Consider the following 24,458-nt stretch of genomic DNA (forward strand, 5'->3'; position numbering starts at 1 on the left):
AACGTGTATTTTGTGATTAAAGTTGAAATTTATAATCTCTATTTGTCCACTTTAACCTCGTAGTTTACTTTATCATTAAAGCAGACCGTCGTAAACGTCATCCCAGTTTTTAATCGCTACGAGCTTCTTGGACCTGACAGCTGCGGCAAGCAGCAAAAGATCACCACACAGAACAAATTAAATGTATGATATTCCAACTCTCTGCACATTTAGAATCTTTAGATTCATACTTGATATCACTTTCATGATGAAATGCATTAAAGTGTGTATGTTACATTTTACATATAATTTCATTTAAATAATGAATACTGTTAATAATTACACACATGGGGGTGTCACGGTGGCGGAGCAATAGCACTGCTGTCTCGCAGGGAGTTACGTTGCTGGTATTTCCTGCTTGTATTCCACACTGTGCTCCAGTTTCCTTCCAAAGATAAGCAGATTTGGGTATTTGGTGCCGCTAGTGTATGTGTGCTTGTATTCACCTTGCGATGAGCGGAGACCTCGTCCAGGGATTGTTTCTCAGTCGTGCCCAATGCTTGTTGGAATGGACATATCCCTGGATTGATGGATTTAATCAATATAAACATCCTTTTCACAGATATTGCGGTAAGGTGTCATCAGAATTTAATAGGTGTTTTAGGCAATTCACAACACAGAGAAGCCAAACATGTTCTCATCGTGATAATATCTCGCACTGCCACCTGGTGGACTCCTCCAGATTTACGTAAAGTACGCGGGCAAATATAAACACTTCAACGCTTGCATAGCAGGAGCGTCCGCTGCAGCATGCGTCGCGTCGCGTCGCGTGAAGTACAAATGAGCCCTTAGTTATCAATCAATTTACAGATCTTCTTAATCCAGTTCAATTTTACCAGGACCAAAGTATGGGGCACCTGTCTATCAATTGCCAAGTCACGATGAGCCAGGTTAGAGTAACCACATCAACCTAAACTTCATGATTTTAGGATGTCAGATGGAAAGCCTTGCGACACAGTGAGTTCATGAAATCTCCACACAAGCAAAGGCAGGGGATCATACCTAGGACTCAATGTGCCCCCATGCTGATGTACTCTATGGATTACTCTTTCTTCTAATCCAAGTGACAGTTAATAAATGTATCTGTTCACCAAGAAATAACAATGCTCTAAATTTTATCTTTTCACTGTCACTTAAGTGCGTTTAAAGCAAAGTGGCCATGCCACTCAAAAGAAAAAAAGGTGGTGGTTATGGGGGTTCTGTCTGTCAGGGGAATACATTGCTATTACCAGCTATCTTAAATTGACTTTATTCAGAATGAGGTTTTAAGGCTTTATGTGTTCATTTCTAATACAACTGACTTAAGTTTCTTAGCTGTCACATTAAGAAGTATAATTAATGTAGAAACATTATGAATGGATTTCATTGCTTTAACAGCACCACTCACAGAAATAATTTCTAGGGTAATTGCCTTATGTTGACTTTACTGAAAATGAATATTTGTTGAAGCTTAAAAAAACATTGCAGAAAAATGTGTCATTACACAGCTACTTCAGATTGTTTTGACCCAAAATGAGTGTGCTTGCCAATGTGACATACCATATTTGTTTCTAGTACAACTGGAATAATTTGTTCAGATGTCATAGTAACTCGGATCATTTATGTTTATAAAAAGCAAATGAATTTCACTGGCATAGAATCACCAATCATGTTAGGATGCCACACTTAAATTTTGCCAGATCTTTTTTTTTTTGTTCAAATGGGGGTAAAAAAGGATATGACATGTCAGTGCTATTGGTTTTTTTTTTTGGCATATTTTCCAGAGTGTTTGGGTGGGCTATATTTGGTTTTTGTTTGAATCAAAGGGATCATCCTTTCTATAAAGATACTGCATAAGTTTAGCAAGTTACACCTATTTGTCTAATGACAGATAAGGATAAAGATTGAACATGGCAGTTATTTAAGGGCCAAACATTTGTGTGTTTATGGAGGTGGCTTTGGACATGTTTGCCTTTGATAATCTGACTGAACCTAAAATGATGCATTTTAATTAATTTGATTTGTTATCATTAATATAAAACAGTTCAAATATCCATCCATCCATTTTGAGGATGAACTATCCCAACATGAAGGTGTATCTATCTGTCTATCTATTATGGCAGCACTTTGCCTATTAATCGTTAATAAAAAAATGTGTAGTTTCTGCCATATTGTTTATTAAACTATTCACAAATTAACTTTATTTACAAACACTTAGGTTTGTGTGTACTTTTTAATTATAATGCTGTATTTATGGTTAAAAAGAACGAAAAGCACTTTTCAAAACATAATTGAAATATGAATTTATTAAAGGTTGTGAACTGATTTCATAAATTTAAAATAATCTGAGTTAGTAAGTGTGAAAGCACATTATTTTGCTTTGGATTTATTAAAGCTAATGAAAAAGTTGAGCATTTTAAACACATATAATGTAAAATGTTTACTTATAATATCGTTTTTGAGTGACACACCCTATACGCCACGCGAGCAGACTTTTCTTCTTCTTGTGAAGACAGAAGGTCGTTTAATATGTTAATTACTTTTGTATAATTGGTTCCTTGGCAATACTAATGAATGCTATAAAGGTAATTATCACATTTTTTGCCAGTTGACTTAAAATATGGCAATAGAATTTATTTAAAAGCAAAGGTTTGCTTAAACCGTTAGGAAAGTATCGTGCAATGCAAGAGGATATAATCAATATGCTTATATTTCGTTAACATTAGCTAACGAGTAATTAGCTTAAACAAATGTGTTAATATTTACTGTGATTAGTTAAACTACTCAAATAAGTTATGTTCTCCTATTTCATTTAAACTGAGCTTGAATTAACCGATTCACTTACGTGGAATGTTATTAATGTAACTGAATGACGTTCCTCCAACTAACCATTTTTGATTGCGTTTGCTGGATTTACGTAAACGGATTATAATGTTTAAACTCTACTGTCAGGGATTCCTGCCAAACTCTATTCTCCCCAAGTTGGTTTCACTTAACATTAACACTTATTTTATACTCACACAACTGCACTTCGGCTATTTCCCCATTCAAGAACTGCATTCAGCTGACAATGAGCAGGTCTCCAGATGTATCTATCTACACGGGACCGCCTCTCACACATGCGCACTGCTCACCTACTTGCCCTTAACGCGCCTGTGTTTACAGGTAGTCGCAGACCAGTTGGTTATTTTAAACGCTTCCCACTACTTGGGCTGCTCTTTGTGTGTGCGTGTGTGTTTTTTAAACTACTTCTGCTGATTCTGAGCTATTTATTAATGTCGATTTTTTTCAGAAAGCGATCTAATTTTGCACAAAAAATCTCCCTTTGCTTGGAAAACTATTTGCAAGGACATTCCACGTAACCCCACACCTTTGTACATTGCAAAATGTATTAAAACATATTTAGCCGTGCCACGGGATTCGTGTTTTAGTGAAAGCAGATTTATGAGAATTTATCTGTGACTCTGGCAAATTATAAAATGTTCTTTTATTCCTGAAAGGACAAGCAACTATAGTCTGCGAGATCATATTTTTTTTAAAACTAATTAATGAGATGTATTCAATACGATAATGTTTAAAATCTAATTTAATTTATCCACTTTAATTTGTACAATCGAAATGAAAAGGCTTTGTCAAATTTTGTACCTTTTTTAATTGATTATGTTTAAACTCTGCAAGTCATTAACGTGGAACCAGATGGCATAACTGAATCAATTATTTCTAATATATTGTTAAATTAAATCAACATCAACAACCGCACAATTCGATTTTCACCAAAGTGGTTACTAGTCTTAGTTTCGCCCGCATCCCCAGGCGGTGGCTTGGCGATTGGATGCGCTTGCGCAAGTCCTGTTGGGCACTCGAGTTTCAAGTTCGCGAGGTCCTCAGCCTCATTCGCACTCCGCTCATCAAACCTGACCAAAAGTGGACATTGAATACTACTGACCGGACATTAGCCAACCAGGTAAGAGTGTGCAGTGAAGCACGGGCGTTTGCTTATTTCGCGAGAGGGATCGCATTATATCGACCAGTTACAGTTATTGCGGAAAGTTTCTTACCTGTAGACATAGATGGCACCACCAAGTGCTTTACAGTATTAGGGAACGGTGATAAAAGCTAACAGCCTGTTACATCTCTTGCTGAGCTTCTGGAGGTTTGTATTAAGATTCCGTTGATTGACTAATATAACTGACCTCTAGAAAGCTGCTGATCGGCTGTGCTGTCCTCGTTCAAGCAGTAAACTGTTTCTTAACCATTTGAAATGGGAGAAACTGATTTTAGTTGTAACATAGGTAAAAAGATCCATTATCGGAGTAACCAATACCATGAATGGGACAGCAGCAGATACAGTGCTATTTACTGATCATTTGCCTCTTCCTCGGGTGAGGTGCTGAAACTCTGATGACAGCCTGGACTTTATTGAAGTTTTATTCAACTTTGCAGATTTTGACTCAAGTACAGCCTTCACAGTTTTATGTGTGTGAACACAGTGACACAGGATAGTGATACCACTTCACGATGGCTGAATGCTAAGCCTATTTCCTTGTGGAGTCTGCGTGTTCTCTCCACAAGCCCATAGTCCAAGACTTGCTAAGTTTATTGATCACACTAAATATACTGTTTGATTTGAGCTTGTGATGTATGAGACTGTCCTTTGAAGGACTTATAGATAGATAGATTGATTAAGGGTGATTGATATGTTTGTCTCCCTGTACCCTTGTATCAGGCAATATGGAAAATGGCTGTATGGAGGGGTACGCAAGAGGCTAAAGTGTTCAAATTCTTTACCATTCATTTTCTAAAATTTCTTTGAAGAAATGCCTGATGCAAAGACAACATATTTGGTTAATATTTGAACTTTATTTTTTAGGGGATGAACTCTTGACTCTGATCATTTCACTTAGTGGGGAAGACAAACAGCACTGCTGACATGGTGGAGGCTTGGGCTGAAGTCCTGGCACTGATCGTGGCACTTTTGGGCCTCACACTTTTGATACTGGCAAATGAAACTGATTGCTTTAGGGTAAGAGCACAATGTACTGCATGGCTCAGTAGCTCTGAGGTGTCTTTTTATCCCTTAATGATTAAGTCAACCTTTTAAGGAACATGCACAAAATATCAGCTATGGAGGATTAGATATTCCTCCATATATATTCCAACATAAGAAGCTTCTCTTCACTGTTAATTACGTAAAACTTGATTTTTGGTGAATTGAAATGTTCAAAATGCATTGGTTTTGTTTTTCAGCAGGGTATCTCCTACTCAATAGCATGAAGGAATATTTGTTGTCATTGTAACGTAGCCTTCAGTTACCATCCAAGATTAAATTTTGAAACTCTGGAGTGACTTCAGCTCTCTTTTATATATAAAATAAAGCTAATTCAGAAAGTTTCCACACTCCTTTACTTCATTTACACTTTATTATAGTGTAGATTTGATTTTGAATGGACACATTTACCATTTTTGCCCATCATTCTACACTCAATAACACATCATTACAAAGTGAAAATATGTTTTCAGAAAAGTTTGCAAATTTATTAAAAATCAAAAATGGAAATTTCTCATTCAATTAGATTTTCAGACCCTTTGCTATGACACTGGCTAGTTTTGGTTGTCCTTGAGATGTGTTTAGAATTTGGTTAGAGTCCACCTTTTGCAAATAAAATGGATTGGATAAAGTTTAGAAAGGCAGACACCTATGTATATAAGGCCCACGATTCATACAGCCTGTCGGGACAAAAACTAAGCCGTGAAGTCCAAGAAACTCCCTGTGGACCTCTCTTGTGATGGGGCAAATATGAGAGGGAGTGTATAAACTGTTTCTAAAGCTTTGAGTGTTTCCAGGAGCAAAGTTGCCTCAATAATTGTGAAACTGAAGAAATTTTGAACCACTAGAACTCTTCCTAGACTTGGCAATCCAGCCAAACTGAGTAAGCAGGGAAGATGGGCTTTGGTCAGTGAGGTGACCAAAAATCCAATGATCATGCTAATAGAGCTTCAGAAGTCCTCTCCTGAGATCCATCAATCAAGTGTTTATGGTTCAATAGCTAACTCAGGGGTCTTCAGTTACAGTCCTGTAGGGCTGCAGGTTTTTGTTCTAGCCCGGTTGCTTAATTAGAAAGAAATTCTTTCCAATAATTTAATTTCATGGCTTGTTAGTACTTTAACTCTGCTATGTCAGGTAATTCTCATATCATAGATTTTCTTCATCCAAATGATTTGAAGGCTAAACTGGATGAGTTATTCTCAGTCCTTCACTTTTTTCTCTTCACTTTCCTTCCAAGTATTTAATTAAACCCAATAGTGCATGATAAATACACAGAGGTGTAAATGGTAACAAGCTAAATGGAGAAAAGCTGGTCTCTTTTGTCATTTGCATGTTATTGCTAATTAAGAGCAATTAAAAACCAAGAATACAGCAGTTTAAGACTAAAATAAGCAATAAGGGTTCAAAATCTTAACAAGAAAGACAACTAAAGTGAAGCAGAAGTGTTACTTGAGCAATAAGTGCTTCTTATTACGCAATTGGGTTGGAACAAAAACCTGCAGCCATTGCGGTCCTCCAGGACTGTGATTGAGGACCCCTGAGCTAACTAATACTTGGAGTTTGCCAAATGGCATTTAAAGGACTCTGACAGCAAAACAAAAACAATTATCTGGTTTGTTGAGTCACATTTGGACAAAACAAGTAGTATGTCCAGTGAAGACCAGGCACTGCTCATCACCTGCATATATCCATCCCTATGGTGAAGCATGGTAGTGGCAGCATCATGTTATGGGGTTGCTGCATGTGGCCAGGACAGAGAGACTGGTCAGAATTTATGGAAGGCAGAATGCAGCAAAACACAGAGAAGTCCTTGAAGAACACCTGCTCCAGACTGGAGTGACAGTTCACCTTTCAGCATGACAGGCTTGGGAACAAGTCTGTGACTGTCCTTGAGATTTTCAGATGCAATCGAATGGAGTTTTAAAAGATCTGCCAGGGAGAAAGGGATAAACTGCCCAATTTCAGGTGTACAGAGCTCTTACCTACTCTGTGACAATCACACAAATACAAATGAAACTAAAATACTAGCTCCTTTTAGCATTGTGTCATTTGCACCAGTGTCTGCACTGCCTATCACTAATACTCAGTATTTGAATGCAAATAAGGCAGCAAGTTCTGCATAAAAATGAATATGAAAGAAATGTACAGGAAAGTTAAGCATTTTAAAGATTTTTTTTAAAGAAATCAGAACTTCCTTAACATGTAAATATCATAGTACATTTTTGTGAATGTAGACTAAAAGAAGGAAAAATAGCTAGTGTGGTCAATTGCCAGCATTTTACTCCGGCCCTCACCCCCAGGCCGCCAGGAGGAGCTCTCCCGACATGATCATGCCCCGAGTTCCAGCAGGGCATCATGGACTATGTAGTGTTTGTATACAGCCCTGCTGGATACCTTGGGGGCCACCAGGCGTCGCTGTAGGGGGGCTCGTAGGCTCTTATGTGCCCTATGACCCGGGAGTGCGTCACGGTCACGTGACAGGAAGAAATGACGTACTCCCGGGTTGAAGAAAAGGACTATTTACCCTGACCTGGAAGGAATAAGGACTTGTGGACTGTTGGGCAGAAACACCTCCGGGTCAGGGAGTATAAAAGGACCATGGGAACTCCCATAGAATGAGCTGAACTGGGTGGTAGGAGGGCAACGCGTCTGGGAGCTGGAGGATTGGATTATTGATTGTTTATTGTGTATTATTGGTTATTTATGAGTAGTGTGGAGTGGAGGGCGCTTAGTGCACATAATTATTATAATAAAAAGAATTATTGTGGCACTTTTACCAGGTGTTTGGCATGGTACCTGAGGGTTCAAGGGAGCACTACTGCCCCCTACTGTGACACTAGCTATTTAATTCAATTAGAATTGAAACTGACCAATTGATTTATGAAACTGGTTGGAATAAAAACCTGCAGCCACAGTTTTACCCCACGCCTCAATTTGAAGAGTTCTGCTGTAAGTGACATTTTAACAACAACTCGCCAGCATATCCAAAGCTGGACAGCAGAAAATGTCAGATTTTGCTCTATTAAAAACCTTGACCAATAAGAAATTGCACTGCTCAGTGGAAATCCAAGTAGTATGGCAAGCCAAATTAACATTTAGAGATATCTCAAAATGAATTTTGGATATCTTAAAATGTAATTTACTTTTTAAGATATCTGAAACTCGCTTTGAGATATCTTAAAATAATTCCTTTATATTTTAAGATATCTGCAATACATTTTGAGATATCTCAAATGTATTTCAAGATATCTCAAATACAGTTTCAGATATCTCAAAATAATTGGGTCTGCATTTCAAGATATCTCAAATGAATTTTCAGATATCTTAAATTGACCTTTCATGCATTTTAAGATATCTTAAATGCATTTCAAGATATCTCAAAATCATTTCCTGTAAAATTGCCTGTTATTTCAATGGGACTACTTGTTTATTATAAGATATCTGGAAATGTATTTGAGATATCTTAAATTGTATTGTAGATATCTGAAAATGCTATTGAGATATCTTGAAATAATTGAGTGTCCTTTTAAAGATATCTTAAAATGCATTTTAGATATCTTGAAATACAATTTGAGATATCTTGAAATACATTGTTAGATATTTGAAATGGAGCAGAGACCCATTTTAAGATATCATGAAATTAATTTTAGATATCTAAAAATGTATTTCAGATATCTGAAAAAAAATGAATTTCAAGATATCTTGAATGCTTTTTAAGATATCTAAATTATATTTCGAGATATCTCAAAATAACTTCCTTCTCATTTTAAGATATCCCAAATTCATTTTGAGATATCTGAAATGCATTTTCAGATATCTTAAAATGACTTCCTGCACATTTCAAGATATCTCAAATACATTTCAAGATATCTTAAAATAACTTCCTGTGTATTTCAAGATATCTCAAATTCATTTTGAGATATCTCAAAATAGACAGGAAGTCCCATTGAAAGAATAGGAAATGTTACAGGAAGTGATTTTGAGATATCTCAAAACGTATTTGAGATATCTTGAAATGCACAGGAAGTTATTTTAAGATATCTCGAAATGTATTTTCGATATCTCAAAATGCACAGGAACGTATTTCAAGATATCTCGAATTGCATTAAAGATATCTTAAAATGCATTTCAGATATTTCAAAATGTACAGCATATCATTTCAAGATATCTTGAAATCTATTTAAGATATCATAAAATGCTTTTAGATATCTTAAAATAGATGCATTTTAGATATCTGTAAGTCAATTTGAGATATCTAAAATACATTTCCAGATATCTTAAAATCCATTTTGAGGTAGTGTATTGTATTGCTGCCAGCAGACGAGAAAAGTTTAATAATACAATCTACTTGATAGACCTCATATTCAAGAGGTCAGTTTAAAGAATTTGTTTGGCCTTAAATTCCTTTGTTAATCATGACTCAAAAATGGCTTCAATGCATGCCATCAATGAATTTACTAAATATCAGAAGACCATCTAGTAAGAGGTCACCAGCATGTCCTGTGTGAAAGCTCAGGCCTCCTCAGTCCCACCACCAAACCGGTCATGCTGAATGATGTTACAGGCAGTATAACGTTCTCCACGGCTTCTCCAGACCCTTTCATGTCTGTCACATGTGCTCAGGGTGAACCTGCTCTCATCTGTGAAAAGCACAGGGTGCCAGTGGTGGACCTGCCAAATCTGGTATTCTATGGCAAATGCCAATCGAGCTCCAGGGTGCCAGGCAGTGAGCACAAGGCCCACTAGAGGATGACGGCCCCCCTCATGAAGTCTATTTCTGATTGTTTGGTCAGAGACATTCATACCAGTGGTCTGCTGGACGTCATTTTGTAGGGCTCTGGCAGTGCTTATGCTGTTCTTCCTTGCCCAAAGGAGCAGATACCGGTCCTGCAGATGGGTTAAGGACCTTTTATGGCCCTGTCCAGCTCTCCTAGAGTAACTGCCTGTAACTTGGTCACAAAGTTGCACAGGAGAGTTCAAGGAGTAGAAACTTTATTGCTGCTCTGCCAGTTACAAACACAAGCCTCTTAGAGAGGCAAACCGGTCTCACAGGGAACCGCTGTCAAACGTGATGCACCATCCCCATCTCCTGCTCAAAAGAACACAAAATCTTCTTCATCAAGGGGATCCAGTGTGTCGGCAGCAACGGACGGAGTGGAGGACATCTGCGGGAAAAGAGACAGGAGAATGAGAGAGCACAGGATAGCCATGGCTCGATCTTTTAAATGTTCATAGCCCCACATGAGTAGCAAGTCACGTAGCAAGCCGACAAGTTGGCAGCTGATCCCGAAAAAAAAGAAGTACTGAAATAGTGTGTTTCTTTTCCATTGAAAAACTATTTAAAAGGTGGTTTCTTTAGGTCTGGCACGTCATATATATATATATTTATATGTGTGTGTGTGTGTGTGTGTGTGTCTGTGTGTGTGTGTGTTTGTGTGTGTGTGTGTTTGTGTGTGTATATATAAGGGATACTGTATATATAATATGTGAGGGTGGCGCAGTGGTAGCGCTGCTACCTCGCAGTTAGGAGACCCAGGTTTGCTTCCCGGGTCCTCCCTGCGTGGAGTTTGCATGTTCTCCTTGTGTCTGCGTGGGTTTCTTCCGGGTACTCCAGTATCCTCCCACAGTCCAAAGACATGTAGATTAGGTGCATTGGCAATTCTAAATTGTCCCTAGTGTGTGCTTTGTGTGTGTGTGTGCACTGTAGTGCGCTAGTGCCCTGCCTTGCGCCCTGTGTTGGCTGGGACTGGCTCCAGCAGATCCCCGTCACCCTGTAGTTAGGATATAGTGGGTTGGATAATGGATAGATGGATGGATATAATATGTGTATGTGTGTATATATATATATGTAGTGTTGTTTAATTTATGAGTAGTGTGGAGGGTGCTTTGTGCACATTATTGTTAATTAATAAAAAGTCTTGGACTTTTATCCAGTGTCTGGAGTCATACCTGAGGGTTGGAGAGGTGGAGAAGAGCCTCATTGTCACAATATATATATATATATATATATATATATATATATATATATATTATGGTGGTTACCTACCAGGTAACGCAAGGTCTCCAAGTCGGCAAACATTGAGCCCAAATAAGAGTGAAACACGTGTCATGTACTCTTTGCATTGTTTGACAGTAAACTATATAATAATGTGTGTGTGTATGTATATATATTGTGGTAGATAGGGGGCTCTCTCGCTCCCTTGAACCCCTGTCCACGACTCCAAACACCAGGTAGAAGTCCAATTGTTGACTTTATTTTGTTGCCACAGTGCACAAAGCACACTCTCCACCACAATACTCATATAACTACAATAATAAACCAATCCTCCAGCTCCCAGATGCGTTGCCACCCTTCCACCCAGCTCAGCTCGCCGTCTGGGAGCTCCCACAGTCCTTTTATATCTCCTGACCCGGAAGTGTTCCCAATCCCCAGTCCATGTGATTCTCAATCACTTCCGGGTCAGGTAAAAGCTCTTCTCTTCAACCCGGAAGCCCGTCGCTCTTCCTATGACGAACCTTCCGGGTCATAGGGTATGAAGAAGTTCTCGGTCCTCCCTGCAGCTCCCTCTTGTGGCCCCCATGGCATCCAGCAGGGCTGTGCAATAAAATCACATTGTCCATGAGGCACTGCTTGTCTTCTGGGGACCTCCATGCTGCAAGGAGGGCTCCACCTGGCGGCTTGGGGGTATTGGCCGGGATAAACGGCCGGCCATCCTCCACAGTATTCACCTCCCAGCGACGAATTATAAAGATTCGGAGCGGCCTGCCCCAAAAGGGAAGCCTTCCTCCAAGAGGATGTTCTGGTTGAGCCTTGATTAATTCGAACATCTTGGTCCTTGGAGAACCTAGGGGGAATATTAGTCCAAACCGACATCTTGTCCCCCTCTATCCAAGGACAGTTCCGCCAAATATGGCCCAACCTTCGGCACCCGTAACACTGCCTCTGTCCTCCTGGTATTCTCCCCCTACGAGACTGAAAACAATAAGGAAATATTAGGTCTGCCCCTTCTCTTGCTGGGAGAGAAACCCCTGCCGCCTCTAACGGTGCTTTCTCTCTTTTTTGTCAGGAGACCCCCGTTTTATTTTCGGGATCTCCTGCTCAATCTGGGGCTTGTCCACAGTCTGAGTCTCTCTATTAACACTAGAATTACCAGAGCCTACGAAAAAACTCGTAATTCCGTCCCACCTTAAATCGCTTCTTAAATCCCTTCACACCTCTCCGCCAGCGTCCTTTGTCCTCTAAATGTGCTGATAAAGAGAAGCTAGGAGCAGCCGGCTATTCCATCCCCCCACCAATTTAGAACGTGCACGAACTTCTCCCAGCTCATGCCTTGATTGAGTATATATGAGTGAAGTGGAGTTTTAGAGTGGAATTAATAGATCGTTTTTTTGGAACACACGCATTTCATGTTTGTTCCGTTTCTACAGTAATCTGTGTAAACACATTGTTAAAACAGAAACGTTTTTTACATTCTACTAGTAGATGACAAAATGTAGGCATAAACTATATAATGTATGAAGAATGAAGTCCAAATATCAAAGAAACATTTTCACAAAAGATACTAATATATCCCAACAAGAGAGACCCTTTACTGTTTGCACCCCTTTACTTTTACAAATTACCAGTGGCGGCGTCTTTAGGGCTGTCTCTCTCCGGGAGTCAGCACTGTGTAGCTGCCCCGGATCGATTAGCCCTTCCGCCGGCCACTCGGTTATCATACCGGCCTCTCTTGTAAGGCACGCCGTGAATTGGCACCCGCTATTCGTCATTGCGGGAGGCTCCCCACTAAATCGCCGTACGTAGGCCCTCACCTTCTCCAACGGCTCTCTGGCTGCAGCTCCCAATTCTCCGATGATCTTTTCTATGGTCATCAGGACCTGCAAAAAGCTACTTACATTGTCCATAATGCCTTGCTGGTTTTCTGGGGACCTCCATGCTGCAAGGAGGGCTCCACCTGGCGGCTTGGGGGTATTGGCTGGGATAAACGGCCGGCCATCCTCCACAATATTTAATGTATATGTGTAGAAGTTGTTAGTTTATTTGATCTGCTTCTTTATTTCTTGCTAAAGGATGTTTCCTGGAAACATGAAAAGATGACATTTAACATAAATCTACAGGGACCTAAACCAATGAGAACTAAAAAGCTGCAAGGATATTTTAATATGGGCTTGACAAAAACTTTGATTTATTATATGCATAATAGTGCAAGTCACAAGATTACAGGCTGCACAAAGCAGAGCTAATTTGTACATTACATTATGGATCCAGAGTGCTGGGTTTCAATCTCATGCCTGAACATTATCTTTGTAGTGTTCATGTGTTCATTTAACCTCCCCATCATGTCTGTGTGTGTTTTTCTCTAGGTCTGGGTTTCATAAACTTTTCTTGCTCACAACCCGGTCTTTCCCTTCCTAGCATCTTCATGATGATTGTTAGATCAAGGGGGAGGTCCCTTTTGGAGAATTGCCACCAATTTCCTATTTTCACAGAGGAGCAAGTACAGTATCTTTTGTTTAATCAACCCGCAGTTACCCATCACAACACACTATGCAAACCATACACAAGTCACCCATTCCCACTAAATACAATGGTTGAACTGCAAACCTACACGACCCAACCGGAACATCCAGGACCCATAGTTTAAGAAACTGTGTTATAGGGGATCCAGTTATTCTTCAACATAATGAGTGACACAAAGATTAGGTTAACTGATTAACTGTCTGTTTTAGTGTGAGTGTGCTGGTGTAAGAGGGCACCTGAGGCCTATGTGTTACATTAATTGACAATTGTGTGAGTGTGAGTGGGCCTGGACAATAGATTGGTGCTCTGCTCAAGGGGAGTTTCCTTTACTACACCTGATGAGGCCACAATGTGCTTATTCAGGTTTGTACAAGATTTGCATCATTTTGGCATTCTCAGTAGCTTGGTATTGTGCAAGCCTATGAGTAATAAAGGTATACAGTTGCACCATAAAGTACCATACAAAAGGTGGTATGTGATATAAGAAATATATAGATTTTCAAAAACCCAATGAATGAATGAATGATAACTGCCATGCTGCATCATGGACTAGGACTAGAGTCCTCCTTATCTTCACTGACTGTCTGCTGTTTTGAAGTATTTACAACTGATATCTTTGAAACAAATGTATTTCTAAAATGCATAGTTGTTGTACTGAATTGTTCCGTCCTGTCTGATTGGTAACAATGATGATTTTCTGTTTAAAGTCTGTTAGAAATGTTTGTATTTCTTGAGTGGGTAGTTCAGTGTTGTATTATATGTTAAATGTCACCTTGTATCATGCCCCCTCAGTGTATCATTTAAGCCGTAGCTGATTGACTGCCGGCAATAAAATAATACATAAGAATACAAATAGATTTTGGAAAAGATAGAAGTATAAATTTTTTTTCTGAATTAAAAGCCAAGCATAGCCACCCAGCATATGATTAGTACTAGGACTGGAAACCCACCTGCTAATAGGGTACATGGGCACTGTATAAATACTAGTAGCAGTACTGACTTTATGTATCCTTGTGGAATTTCGTTCTTATTATAAAGAATAAAAATAACAAATAACCAAAAACACAAACAAAATAAATTCATGAATAAACTTTCAGCCAGATGTCTTCACCTTCCTGCTTGCAACAGACCAAGTGCAATGACTAGTAATAAAGGGCACAAATTCAAAAATGTTACACTCTCTTTGTGGCAGGAGGCCATGGCCCTGTACTACAATGCTTGTTGCCCACTCTGCAAAGATCTCTTTTCACGTTGATATGTTTTGATCAGTATCAAAAAAGCCAAATTATTTTCACTCTAATTCAATGTTGCATAAAAATAAAATGCACACACTTCCAAAGGTTTAATACTTTTTATAGGCCCTGTAAGTGAAAAACGCTTAAAAACAGCTATGCAGGTCTACAAAATTGAACTCATAATAATTTGTTTTAATTTTGAAGTCTTCTTTTTACTTGCATTCATCAACACAATAAAAATATAATTAAAATTTTCCATCACATCACATTTAAGTATAAAATTAAGAAGACATTTTATTAAACTTTAACTCCTTCTTCTTCTTTTGGCTGCTCCCATTAGGGGTTGCCACAGCGGATCGTCTTCTTCAATATCTTCCTGTCCTCTGCATCTTGTTCTGTCACACCCGTCACCTGCATGTCCTCTCTCACCACACCCATAAACCTTCTCTTAGGCCTTCCTCTTTTTCTCTTGCCTGGCCGCTCTATCCTTTGTATCCTTCTTCCAATATCCTCAGCATCTCTCCTCTGCACATGTCCAAACCAACACAATCTCGACTCTCTGACTTTGTCTCCCAACCATCTAACTTGAGCTGACCCTCTAATGTACTCATCCTATCCTATCTATCCTCATCACACACAATGCAAATCTTAGTAACTTTAACTCTGCCACCTCTAGCTCTGTCTCCTGCTTTCTGGTCCATGCCATCATCTCCAACCCATATAAACATAGCTGGTCTCGATACCGTCCTGTAGACCTTGCCTTTCACTCTTGCTGGTATCCGTCTGTCATAAATCACTCCTCTTCTCCACCTATTCCACCCTGCCTGCACTCTTTTTCACCTCTCTTCCACAATCCCAATTACTCCCAGATGTATTCTGTCATTCCTACTGACCTTCATTCCTCTCCTCTCTAGAGCATATCTCCACCTCTCCAGGGTCTCCTTAACCTGCTCCATACTATCACTACAGATCACAATTTCATCAGCAAACGTCATAGTCCACGGGGACTCTTTTCTAATCTCGTCTGTCAACCTGCCCATTGCAAATAAGAAAGGGTTCAGAGCTGATCCTTGATGTAATCCCACCTCCACCTTGAATGCATCTGTCACTCCTACTGAAGACCACACCACATTCACACGTTTCCATCTTTATCCTTTATTACCCTAACCTGCTGCACATCTTTCCCAGTTTGATCCCTCTGTCTAGCCAATTGATACAGGTCCTTTTCTACCTCCTTAGTGTCATACAGCTCATCATACACTTTTTCTTTAGCCTTCGCCACCTCTCTTTTCACCTTGCGTCTTATTCCCTTGTACTCTTCTGCTTCTCCTTGTCTACTTTCTGCATCTCTTTGACTATCCCAATTCTTCTTTGCCATCCTCTTCCTCTGTATACTCTCCTGTACTTCCCCATTCCACCACCAGGTTTCCTTTTCCTCCTTCCTCTGTCCAGATGTCACACCAATCAACCTTCTTGCTGTCACCCTTACTACATCTGCTGTAGTTTCCCAACTGTCTGGTAGCTCTTCACTGCCACCCAGTGCTTGTCTCACTTTCTCCCTTAACTCATCCTTGCAGTCTTCCTTTTTCAACTTCCACCATTTGATCCTTGGCTCTGCCCTCACTCTTTTCCTCTTCTTGATCTCCAACGTCATCCTACAGACCACCATCCTATGCTGCTTAACTACACTTTCCCCTGCCACTACTTTGCAGTCTTCAATCTCCTTCAGATTGATTCTTCTGCATAGCATGTAATCTACCTGAGTGCGTCTTCCTCCACTCTTGTACATCACCCTATGTTCCTCCCTCTTCTTAAAATACATATTCACCACAGCCATGTCTATCCTTTTCACAAAATCCACTATCCTGTGACCTTCTTCATTCCTCTCCTTGACACCATACCTACCCATCACCTCCTTGTCTCCTCTGTTCCTTTCACCAACATGTCCATTGAAATCCGCTACAATCACCACTTTCTGTCCCTTGGGTACACTGTTCATCACTTCATCCAACTCACTCCAAAAATCTTCTTTCTCACCAATTGAACACCCAACTTGCGGTGCATATGCACAAACAACATTCATCATCACACCTCCAATTTCCAGCTTCATAATCAATTCTCTGTCTGACACTCTTTTCACCTTCAAAACACTCCTGACATACTGTTCCTTCAGAATAACCCCTACTCCTTTTCTCCTCCTATCCACACCATGCTAGAACAATTTGAATCCACCTCCGATCCACCTGGCCTTACTCCCCTTCCATTTAGTCACTTGCACGCACAATATATCAACTTTCCTTCTCTCCATCATATTTGCTAACTCTCCCCCCTTACCAGTCATACTGCCAACATTCAAAGTTCCTACCCTCAGTTCCACTCTCTTTACCTTCCTCCTCTCCTCCTGCCTCCGGACATGTCTCCTCCCTCTTCTTCTCCTTCTTCTTCTTCGGCCACCAGTAGCCCAATTTCTGTTAGCATCCTGTTGACTAACAGTACTTGTGGCGGTCGTTGTTAACCCGGGTCTCGACCAATCTGGTGTGGAAATTTGTATCGTCATCTCTATATTGATTTGGCAAAATTTTACACCAGATGTCCTTTCTGACATAACTATCCCCATTTATCCGGGCTTGGGACTGGCACGATGAAACACACTTGTTTGTACATCCCATGTGGCTGGGCTATTCAGATTAAACAATTTATTCTTATATACAGTATCTCTCTATTATTAAAAAAAATCTTGGGTCGAGACGTGATCTTCTCGGTAAGACAGTTTGATGTCCCGCAAGACTAGACTTTACAACCTTTGGAAGCAAGACTCGTAAGACGGTCACTTTTGCACATCACTCCCTACTTACAAACAATTTAAAACAAGATCACAGATATCTAAACTCTCAGTTGTTGGAATGCTTTTGGCAGACACACTTCATGTGCACCCAGCTCTTAAAAATTTAATAAGTTTTAGATGGCACGTCAACGACTAAGCGAAGAAGAAAGAGCAGCTATGTGCAAATTCTGAAAATAAGGAAAGTAATATTCAGCCCAGACCAAGTGGGATTGAAAACCTCATAGGTCCAATCTGGGTCAGAAATAAAAGACTTCATAAAGATGTTCAAAAACATTGGTGCGATACACATGCAGAGCAGGTTAGAGATTATGAAAGCAGTGGAATTTGAGAGGTTCAAAAAAATGGCGTTACAAGTTACAAATTATGAAAGTAGTAAAAGATTGCATTAGCACAAACAAATGGAAATTATTACTCAGTGAAATAACGTAACAGCAAAAAGAGATTGAATATATGGACATAAGTGATATGTCGGAAGTATGTAGATATTGTAAGGCTTTAAAGTTCAAGTTAGAGACTTGTAGATTGTCTAATTCGTGTTGCCATCAGGGAAAAGTAGTGTTGCCTCCCAATGAAGAGGCGTATCCGCAAGAATTAAAATATTTGTTGTTTGGTGAAAGTGAAATCCACAAACACTACAGGCAAAATAACCGATTCTACAATAATCTTTTAGCGTTCATACCATTCAATGCTGAAAATGTAGATTTACACAATAATGGACCAGATGCTATGAGAATCTGTGGTCCCACAACAATTAAAGCTATGGCAAGTTTAAATTCGAAGAAACCACAGATCGGTCGGGTGTATATTTATGATCACGGAGAAGTGATGCAACATTGAATCAAAAGAGCATGTAACAATTACCATGAAAATAACAATCACTTTAAATTGTATATCCGGATAACCAAACCTGGGGGTGGGCGAGTGAATTGAGCAGGGGGCAGAGCCCCTTAGTTTTTCTAAATAAATTTAATATGAAAGTATTTAATCAATCTGATGTAAATATGTAAAGAAAATAATATACATTCATTGACTTACATATAGTTTATGTCACTTCTTTGGTGGACCATCATTTGTACACTTTCCCTGGAGCATCCCAATGAATCATCCAGCAGTTGTCTGTCTACCTACTGACCTCCCAACGTCCCTTGTACCTTTTTTTATATATGTCCTTGATATCCTGATGGAATCTTTCACCTTGCTTTTCACACACTGCTCCAAGATTTTCAGAGGGAAATTCCAAATGCAAATCTAAAAAGTGAACTTTGAGACTCATATTATACATTATACACTAATACATTGTTCACAATTACCATAAAATCAGTATCTTTATTATTACCTAAAGACTTCTTTGAATGATACCTGAGCCTCTCGTTCCAGATTGATCTTCACACAATCAAATCCTGAATCAGAAATCAGTTTTCTAATATCAGGTCCTGCAAAAGTGTCATTTTTGAATTTAGCCTCAAAAAGATATTTTCAACACAAATGCATAAAACAGGCTCCATCTTTTGATAGGCTTTGACAAGCTGCCTCATTAAATCGCCACCATCAATATGAAGCAGTGGTAGCAGCACTTTATCTGCATCCGCAAAGCCTGATGATATTTTTGACACCAAATGTAACCCAATTTAAGTTCTTGGCTGTGTTGTTCCACTCAGAGAAAACCTGGGAGTTTTATATGCCCTGACTACTGAGTTGAAAGCTAGCAGGGAAAACTCAGGGGTTGGTGACAGGATTGGCAGTCCAGCCACTGTAAAAAAAAACTCACACTGTTCCATTTGAACTTGTGTGGTTGTTGTGATGTGAGATTTTGCATATAACTTGATAAATGTTTTGTATGTCTTTATTTATAATTTAGGCAAACCAATGTAATTTAGTGTTACCTTGGTGAGAGGCATTCTTGTTTATCCCCCCCATTTACGACTATTCTTTGTAATTTTACGACAGGATTTGGGGGATGTGTCTTAAACCAGTTTGATGAGCATTTCTTTGTTAAAGTCTTTTCTCCCATCCCCCACACAAAACCAGGTTAGCGTAATATATGGTCTTGGTTGGGGCAGGAGATAAGATGTTCTATTTCACCCATTGGTCTGAGGTATGGCTGTTTGGAATTGGCTTGTCTCAGAGGCCTTTAAGTACCATTTGCTGTAGGGAGTTGGACAGAAAACCTATAAATTTGCTTGCTCAACCACAATCTCTATCTCTAACCAACATATGATGAAAAAGCATCTCTCTTGCTAACCTGTGATGATGAAGACAACACAATGAAGAGCACAGCTCAGCAGCCATTTTGAACAGACATGTGGCTGAAAGCTGAGCACCAATGATGCCTTAACTAGAGACATTTTAAGTAACTACAAGTCTGTGTGCTGCCTGAATTACACATCATCATTTTATCAGGTTGTATGGTTGCCAATATTCAAATGTACTTTGCATTTTGTTATTATTTATGAATATTATCAGTAATACATTATTTTATGTGTAACTTAACTTCTGCTTGTCGTTTTACTACATCTAATTGCCTGAGGTTATAGATTGTGAACCTCGCCTCGGACACAGACAGGCAGACACGTTAACGTCACCCACAAACACATCTTTATTCTTCATTTCTCTTTTACAATTCCGCTCACCAACCCCAACTCCTTAGTCCAGGCCACTCCAATGCCTTCTCTTTTCTTCTTCTTTTTTCTCTCTCTCTCTCTCTCTTTTCTTCCTACCGCCTCCTTCCTACTCCAGACGTTGCCACTCTTCCACCCGACTCTTGTCAATGACTGGAGGGAGGCGGCCCCTTTTATAGGAACCCGGATGGGCTCCAGCTGCTTCCCTCGCGTGTGGCGGAAGTGCCGGCTGCACACCCGGAAGTCGTCTTCCCCCCGGCACTTCCTGGTGTGGTGGAAGTGCCGGGCCCCTGGGATAATGAGGCACTGGGGCGCCGCCTGGCGGTGGCCACGGGTCCCTACAGGGCTGGGCTTCCAAGCCCTCTACCCGAGGCCTCCAGTATAACCAGGACGGACGCCCCCTCTCGGTCTGGGGGAGACACAAGTCCTCCTCTGGTCCTCCTGGGCGTCCCGGCCGGGCTCCAGTCCCGGCCGAGGACCACACGGGGTAAACCTGCATCGGGGCGCCGCCTGGCAGTGGCCACGGGTCCCTACAGGGCTGGGCTTCCAAGCTCTCTACCCGAGGCCTCCAACATAACCAGGACGGGCGCCCCCTCTCGGTCTGGAGGAGGCACAAGCCCTCCTCTCGTCCTCCTGGGCGTCCTGGGCATTCTAAGGCCGCATATTAATAATACAATAGGGGAAAGTAGAGCAATATATATTACTCTACCAAGATAAAACAGTGGTGCTGAGGTGTCACACATTGCACGGCTGTGCTTGGGTCCTAATTTTGGATCCTGTGGTGATTTGTCATATGGTGGGTGCAGCGACGCGCTGTAGCAGTGTACCTCTTCCTCCTCCTGACTGCTGAGTGTTCATCAGTGTGTTCAATTCCAGCTAAATTCTGAACTTATTATTGAATAAAATATTTTTTTACTTTAAATTTAGACTTTTATATTAAAAAAACTATTAATAATTTATTATAGCGTGAAAGAAAATAAAACTTATAATTATCCATCCATTATACAACCCGATATACTCTAACTACAGGGTCACAGGGGTCCGCTGGAGCCAATCTCAGCTAACACAGGGCGCAAGGCAGGAAACAAACCCTGGGCAGGGCACCAGCCCACCCACACACCAAGCACACACTAAGGACAATTTAGGATCGCCAGTGCACCTAACCTGCATGTCTTTGGTCTGTGGGAGGAAACCGGAGTACCAGGAGGAAACCCACAGAGACACGGGGAAAACATGCAAATACACGCAGGGAGGACCCGGGAAGTGAACCCAGGTCTCCTAACTGTGAGGCAGCTGCGCTACTGTGCCTCCCAGCTTATAATTAACAGCTGAAAAATTGTGTTTTGTGAAAAAGTGTTAAATGATGGAAAAACAGGTTTTCATTTTTTAATTCAGTGCCCAAAACTACATACAAATCACATGAAATAAAATAATTTTGCCAGTGTTTACCTTTGAATTGAATTGTGAGAGGTACATACGAGTGTTGTGTCCTTTCTTTAAACAGGGCATAAAGCCAGGACTTTCAGGCAGAAGGTAGCATGTCTAATTAAAAAAATGGATGCCCAGGTTCCAAAATAATTTCTCAAATTTGCTGTGAGATGATTATGCAAGAACAACTTTGGAATTCTTATTAAAATTGTAGAATAGTATAAATGGAAATCTGAAGTTTATAGATCTTGCTTAACTTCACACTGGTACAAGAAATGAAAAAGGAGTCTGAACCAAAAACAAAATTAAATGGGAGCTTAAACAAAAAACCAAAACCAGCCGTAAAAGCTGTACAGAATGAAAAACCAAAACCAGCAGTAAAAGCTGTACAGAATGAAAAACCAAAACCAGCAGTAGAACCTGTACAGAACCAAAATAAAACCAATACCTGGACCAAACAATCAACAATAATAGAATCAGGGTGCCTGGGATCTGAAAGAATGGTCTCGGCTTCGCTGTGTAAACATCTACTAGATCAGTCAGATTTGTTCTAAGGAACTTACAAGCAATAATTATTTTTGGGAAGCAGTTGAATTTACAAACCAACAAAAATATACATATTGTAGATGATAGATAGATAATTGCTCATAAGTTTTGAAAATGTGCATCACTTGAATATCTGATTGTGAACAGTTGGGTAGTATTCTGTCATGGCAGCAAAGAAAGCACACCTCTCACATGGATCAATATGATGAAAGTTCAGCTTTACCTTATTACTGGTTATGTGGACATTTAAGCTGGAAGACATTTTTGTAGGTTTAGTGCCTTTATTTTCACATGTATAGAGTACAGTGAAATTCTTTCTTGTAAATGCTCATCAATTGTGATGTGAGGCACCTGTGATGTGTGTGTCAGCCATCTTTATTTATATTAACATCGTGGAGGCTAAATGTAAAAAGAATGGTGCATATATTAACAAAATGCATAAGTGAAAGATGTACAAACGGTGAAAACAAAACACAAACAAAAAAGACAAATCGACAATCTTACAATCTTTCTGAGATAGATAGTTATTGTCACAAAGATGAGACATACTCAGATGAAGGTTTGAGGCAGCCATCCGTATATTCTGGTATCCTGGCTGCAAAAGTCGTTATTTCTCACAATAAACAGCACTGATGTGCATACAATTGAGTCCAAAACAAGACTGAGGGAAAAGGGAAAAAGGGCAGGCTTTTAAAGGGGAAGACAGGAAGTGAGGTCATAAGGATCAGGCGCGTGTTCTTCAATCATTGGATCGAGCCCGGACGTGACATCACAGGGGCCAGAGCTGGTAAGGTCTACTTCCATTGGCTCGGTCCCGGAAGTGATGTCAAGAGAGCCAGGTGGAATTTCCCGGGAATGGTCTACAGGAAAGGGAGAAAAAGAGTCAGTGCACTCTGCCACATCCCGTCATGCCTCAGAACTGCCTTCACTCAAGCCCTTTAGCTGCTTCCCATGCGCACGTGTGTGACAGTATATAGAACTTTATTTGTCAACAAGGGGTGATATGACTTTTTACAGAAGATTTTTTAAAATAAAAAATACATAAATAGTTAGATAAGTAAGTAAAAAAATAAATATACACACACATATCTCTGTTATCCGTAGCTGATCAAGACAAGCAGTTTGTCTGCTTACCCACCAAAGTCCATGAAGAACTTTCTTTTCACCTCTTGCCTCTTTCCACCTGATTCCAGACACAGTGAGCCTTCTGGTAAGAATCTGCTTTAAACACCTGTCCAATTCCAGCTGCCTTCAGTTATTTTTATGTGTGCAGATCTTTTAGAAAGACTTTCAGCTGTTCACTCCTTTATGGTGAAATTAGTCAGGAAATGTGTGCTGCCTCCTTTTGGTTAGACCGAAAAGTCAGCTCTCCCCATGATGGCCATGAATAAGCAGCTGGGTTCCAGCTTTTCTAGGTAGTTAATGACCTCTTGCCTATCCTCTCTGGCTAAACTTGTTCTCCTTTTGGTCTTGTTCCTCTGTTTGTTGTCCTTTAGTGTCACTCTAGATAGTGGGCTCAGCTTACCATCCCTAGCAGCCCCTATTGTTCCCATGTTAACAGCAGCTGGACCTTGTCTGTTGTCAGTATGCTTTTGTTGCTTTTGGAAGTCAAGACTTCGGACCTTATGGTGTCAAAGTAAAGCTGTCTTTCTCAGTCATATTATTGTCAACCTGTCATGATTAATGCTGAAATTCAAGATCTTATAGTCTTTTCCTGTTATGGAAGCCATTTTTGTGTACCATTGTCAGGGTCGCCCCCAATATTTCTAGGGGCTTGGTCTCCAAGATGGTGAACTCAAATTAATCCACAGAAGGGAAAAACGGTCAGCCTTTTGAACTATTACGATCTGCGGATAAAACCTTCTAAACCTTTTTGAATTCTCTTTGTGAGTATTTTTCATGTCTTTCCTGGTTTTCAACTTATTGCCTGATTATTCACTGGGGTTTTCACCTCTCATCTGGGTTTCATTCCCTACGTTTTATTTTTATTTTTATTTGTTTTGTCTTTTGCACGCATCTCCCGATTAAACACAAGAAACTAATTATCTGTTTTCCTGCCAAGTCAGGACACAATCAGACAATCAGTATTATATTTTTGAAGTGCTTGATTCAAAGATAATATATCAAATAATAAACTGAGAGACCTAGAGAAGATGGACAAGACTGAAGCTTATTTAGTTCCTCAAGAGCACAGTGTGGC

At 40.0% G+C, this 24,458-nt stretch overlaps 1 protein-coding gene and 1 long non-coding RNA gene across 2 annotated transcripts in view; one reads left to right on the top strand and one right to left on the bottom strand.

The window, feature by feature from the left end:
• The window catches only part of LOC120530512, a 39,158-nt gene extending 35,992 nt beyond the window's left edge, over positions 1-3,166 (bottom strand). Inside the window, exon 1 of the long non-coding RNA XR_005633975.1 lies at positions 3,039-3,166. This is a non-coding gene — a long non-coding RNA (uncharacterized LOC120530512). The remainder of the gene's footprint in view (positions 1-3,038) is intronic.
• Positions 3,167-3,785: 619 nt separating this feature from the next.
• Positions 3,786-24,458, top strand: part of LOC120530493 (claudin-16-like) — a 42,830-nt gene continuing 22,157 nt past the window's right edge. Inside the window, exons 1-2 of the mRNA XM_039754924.1 lie at positions 3,786-3,982; positions 4,889-5,041. Coding sequence (XP_039610858.1) covers positions 4,949-5,041 — 93 coding nt within the window. The 5' untranslated portion in view covers positions 3,786-3,982; positions 4,889-4,948. The remainder of the gene's footprint in view (positions 3,983-4,888; positions 5,042-24,458) is intronic.

This window comes from Polypterus senegalus, chromosome 6 (assembly GCF_016835505.1).
Source record: "Polypterus senegalus isolate Bchr_013 chromosome 6, ASM1683550v1, whole genome shotgun sequence".
NCBI classification, from domain to species: domain Eukaryota; kingdom Metazoa; phylum Chordata; class Cladistia; order Polypteriformes; family Polypteridae; genus Polypterus; species Polypterus senegalus.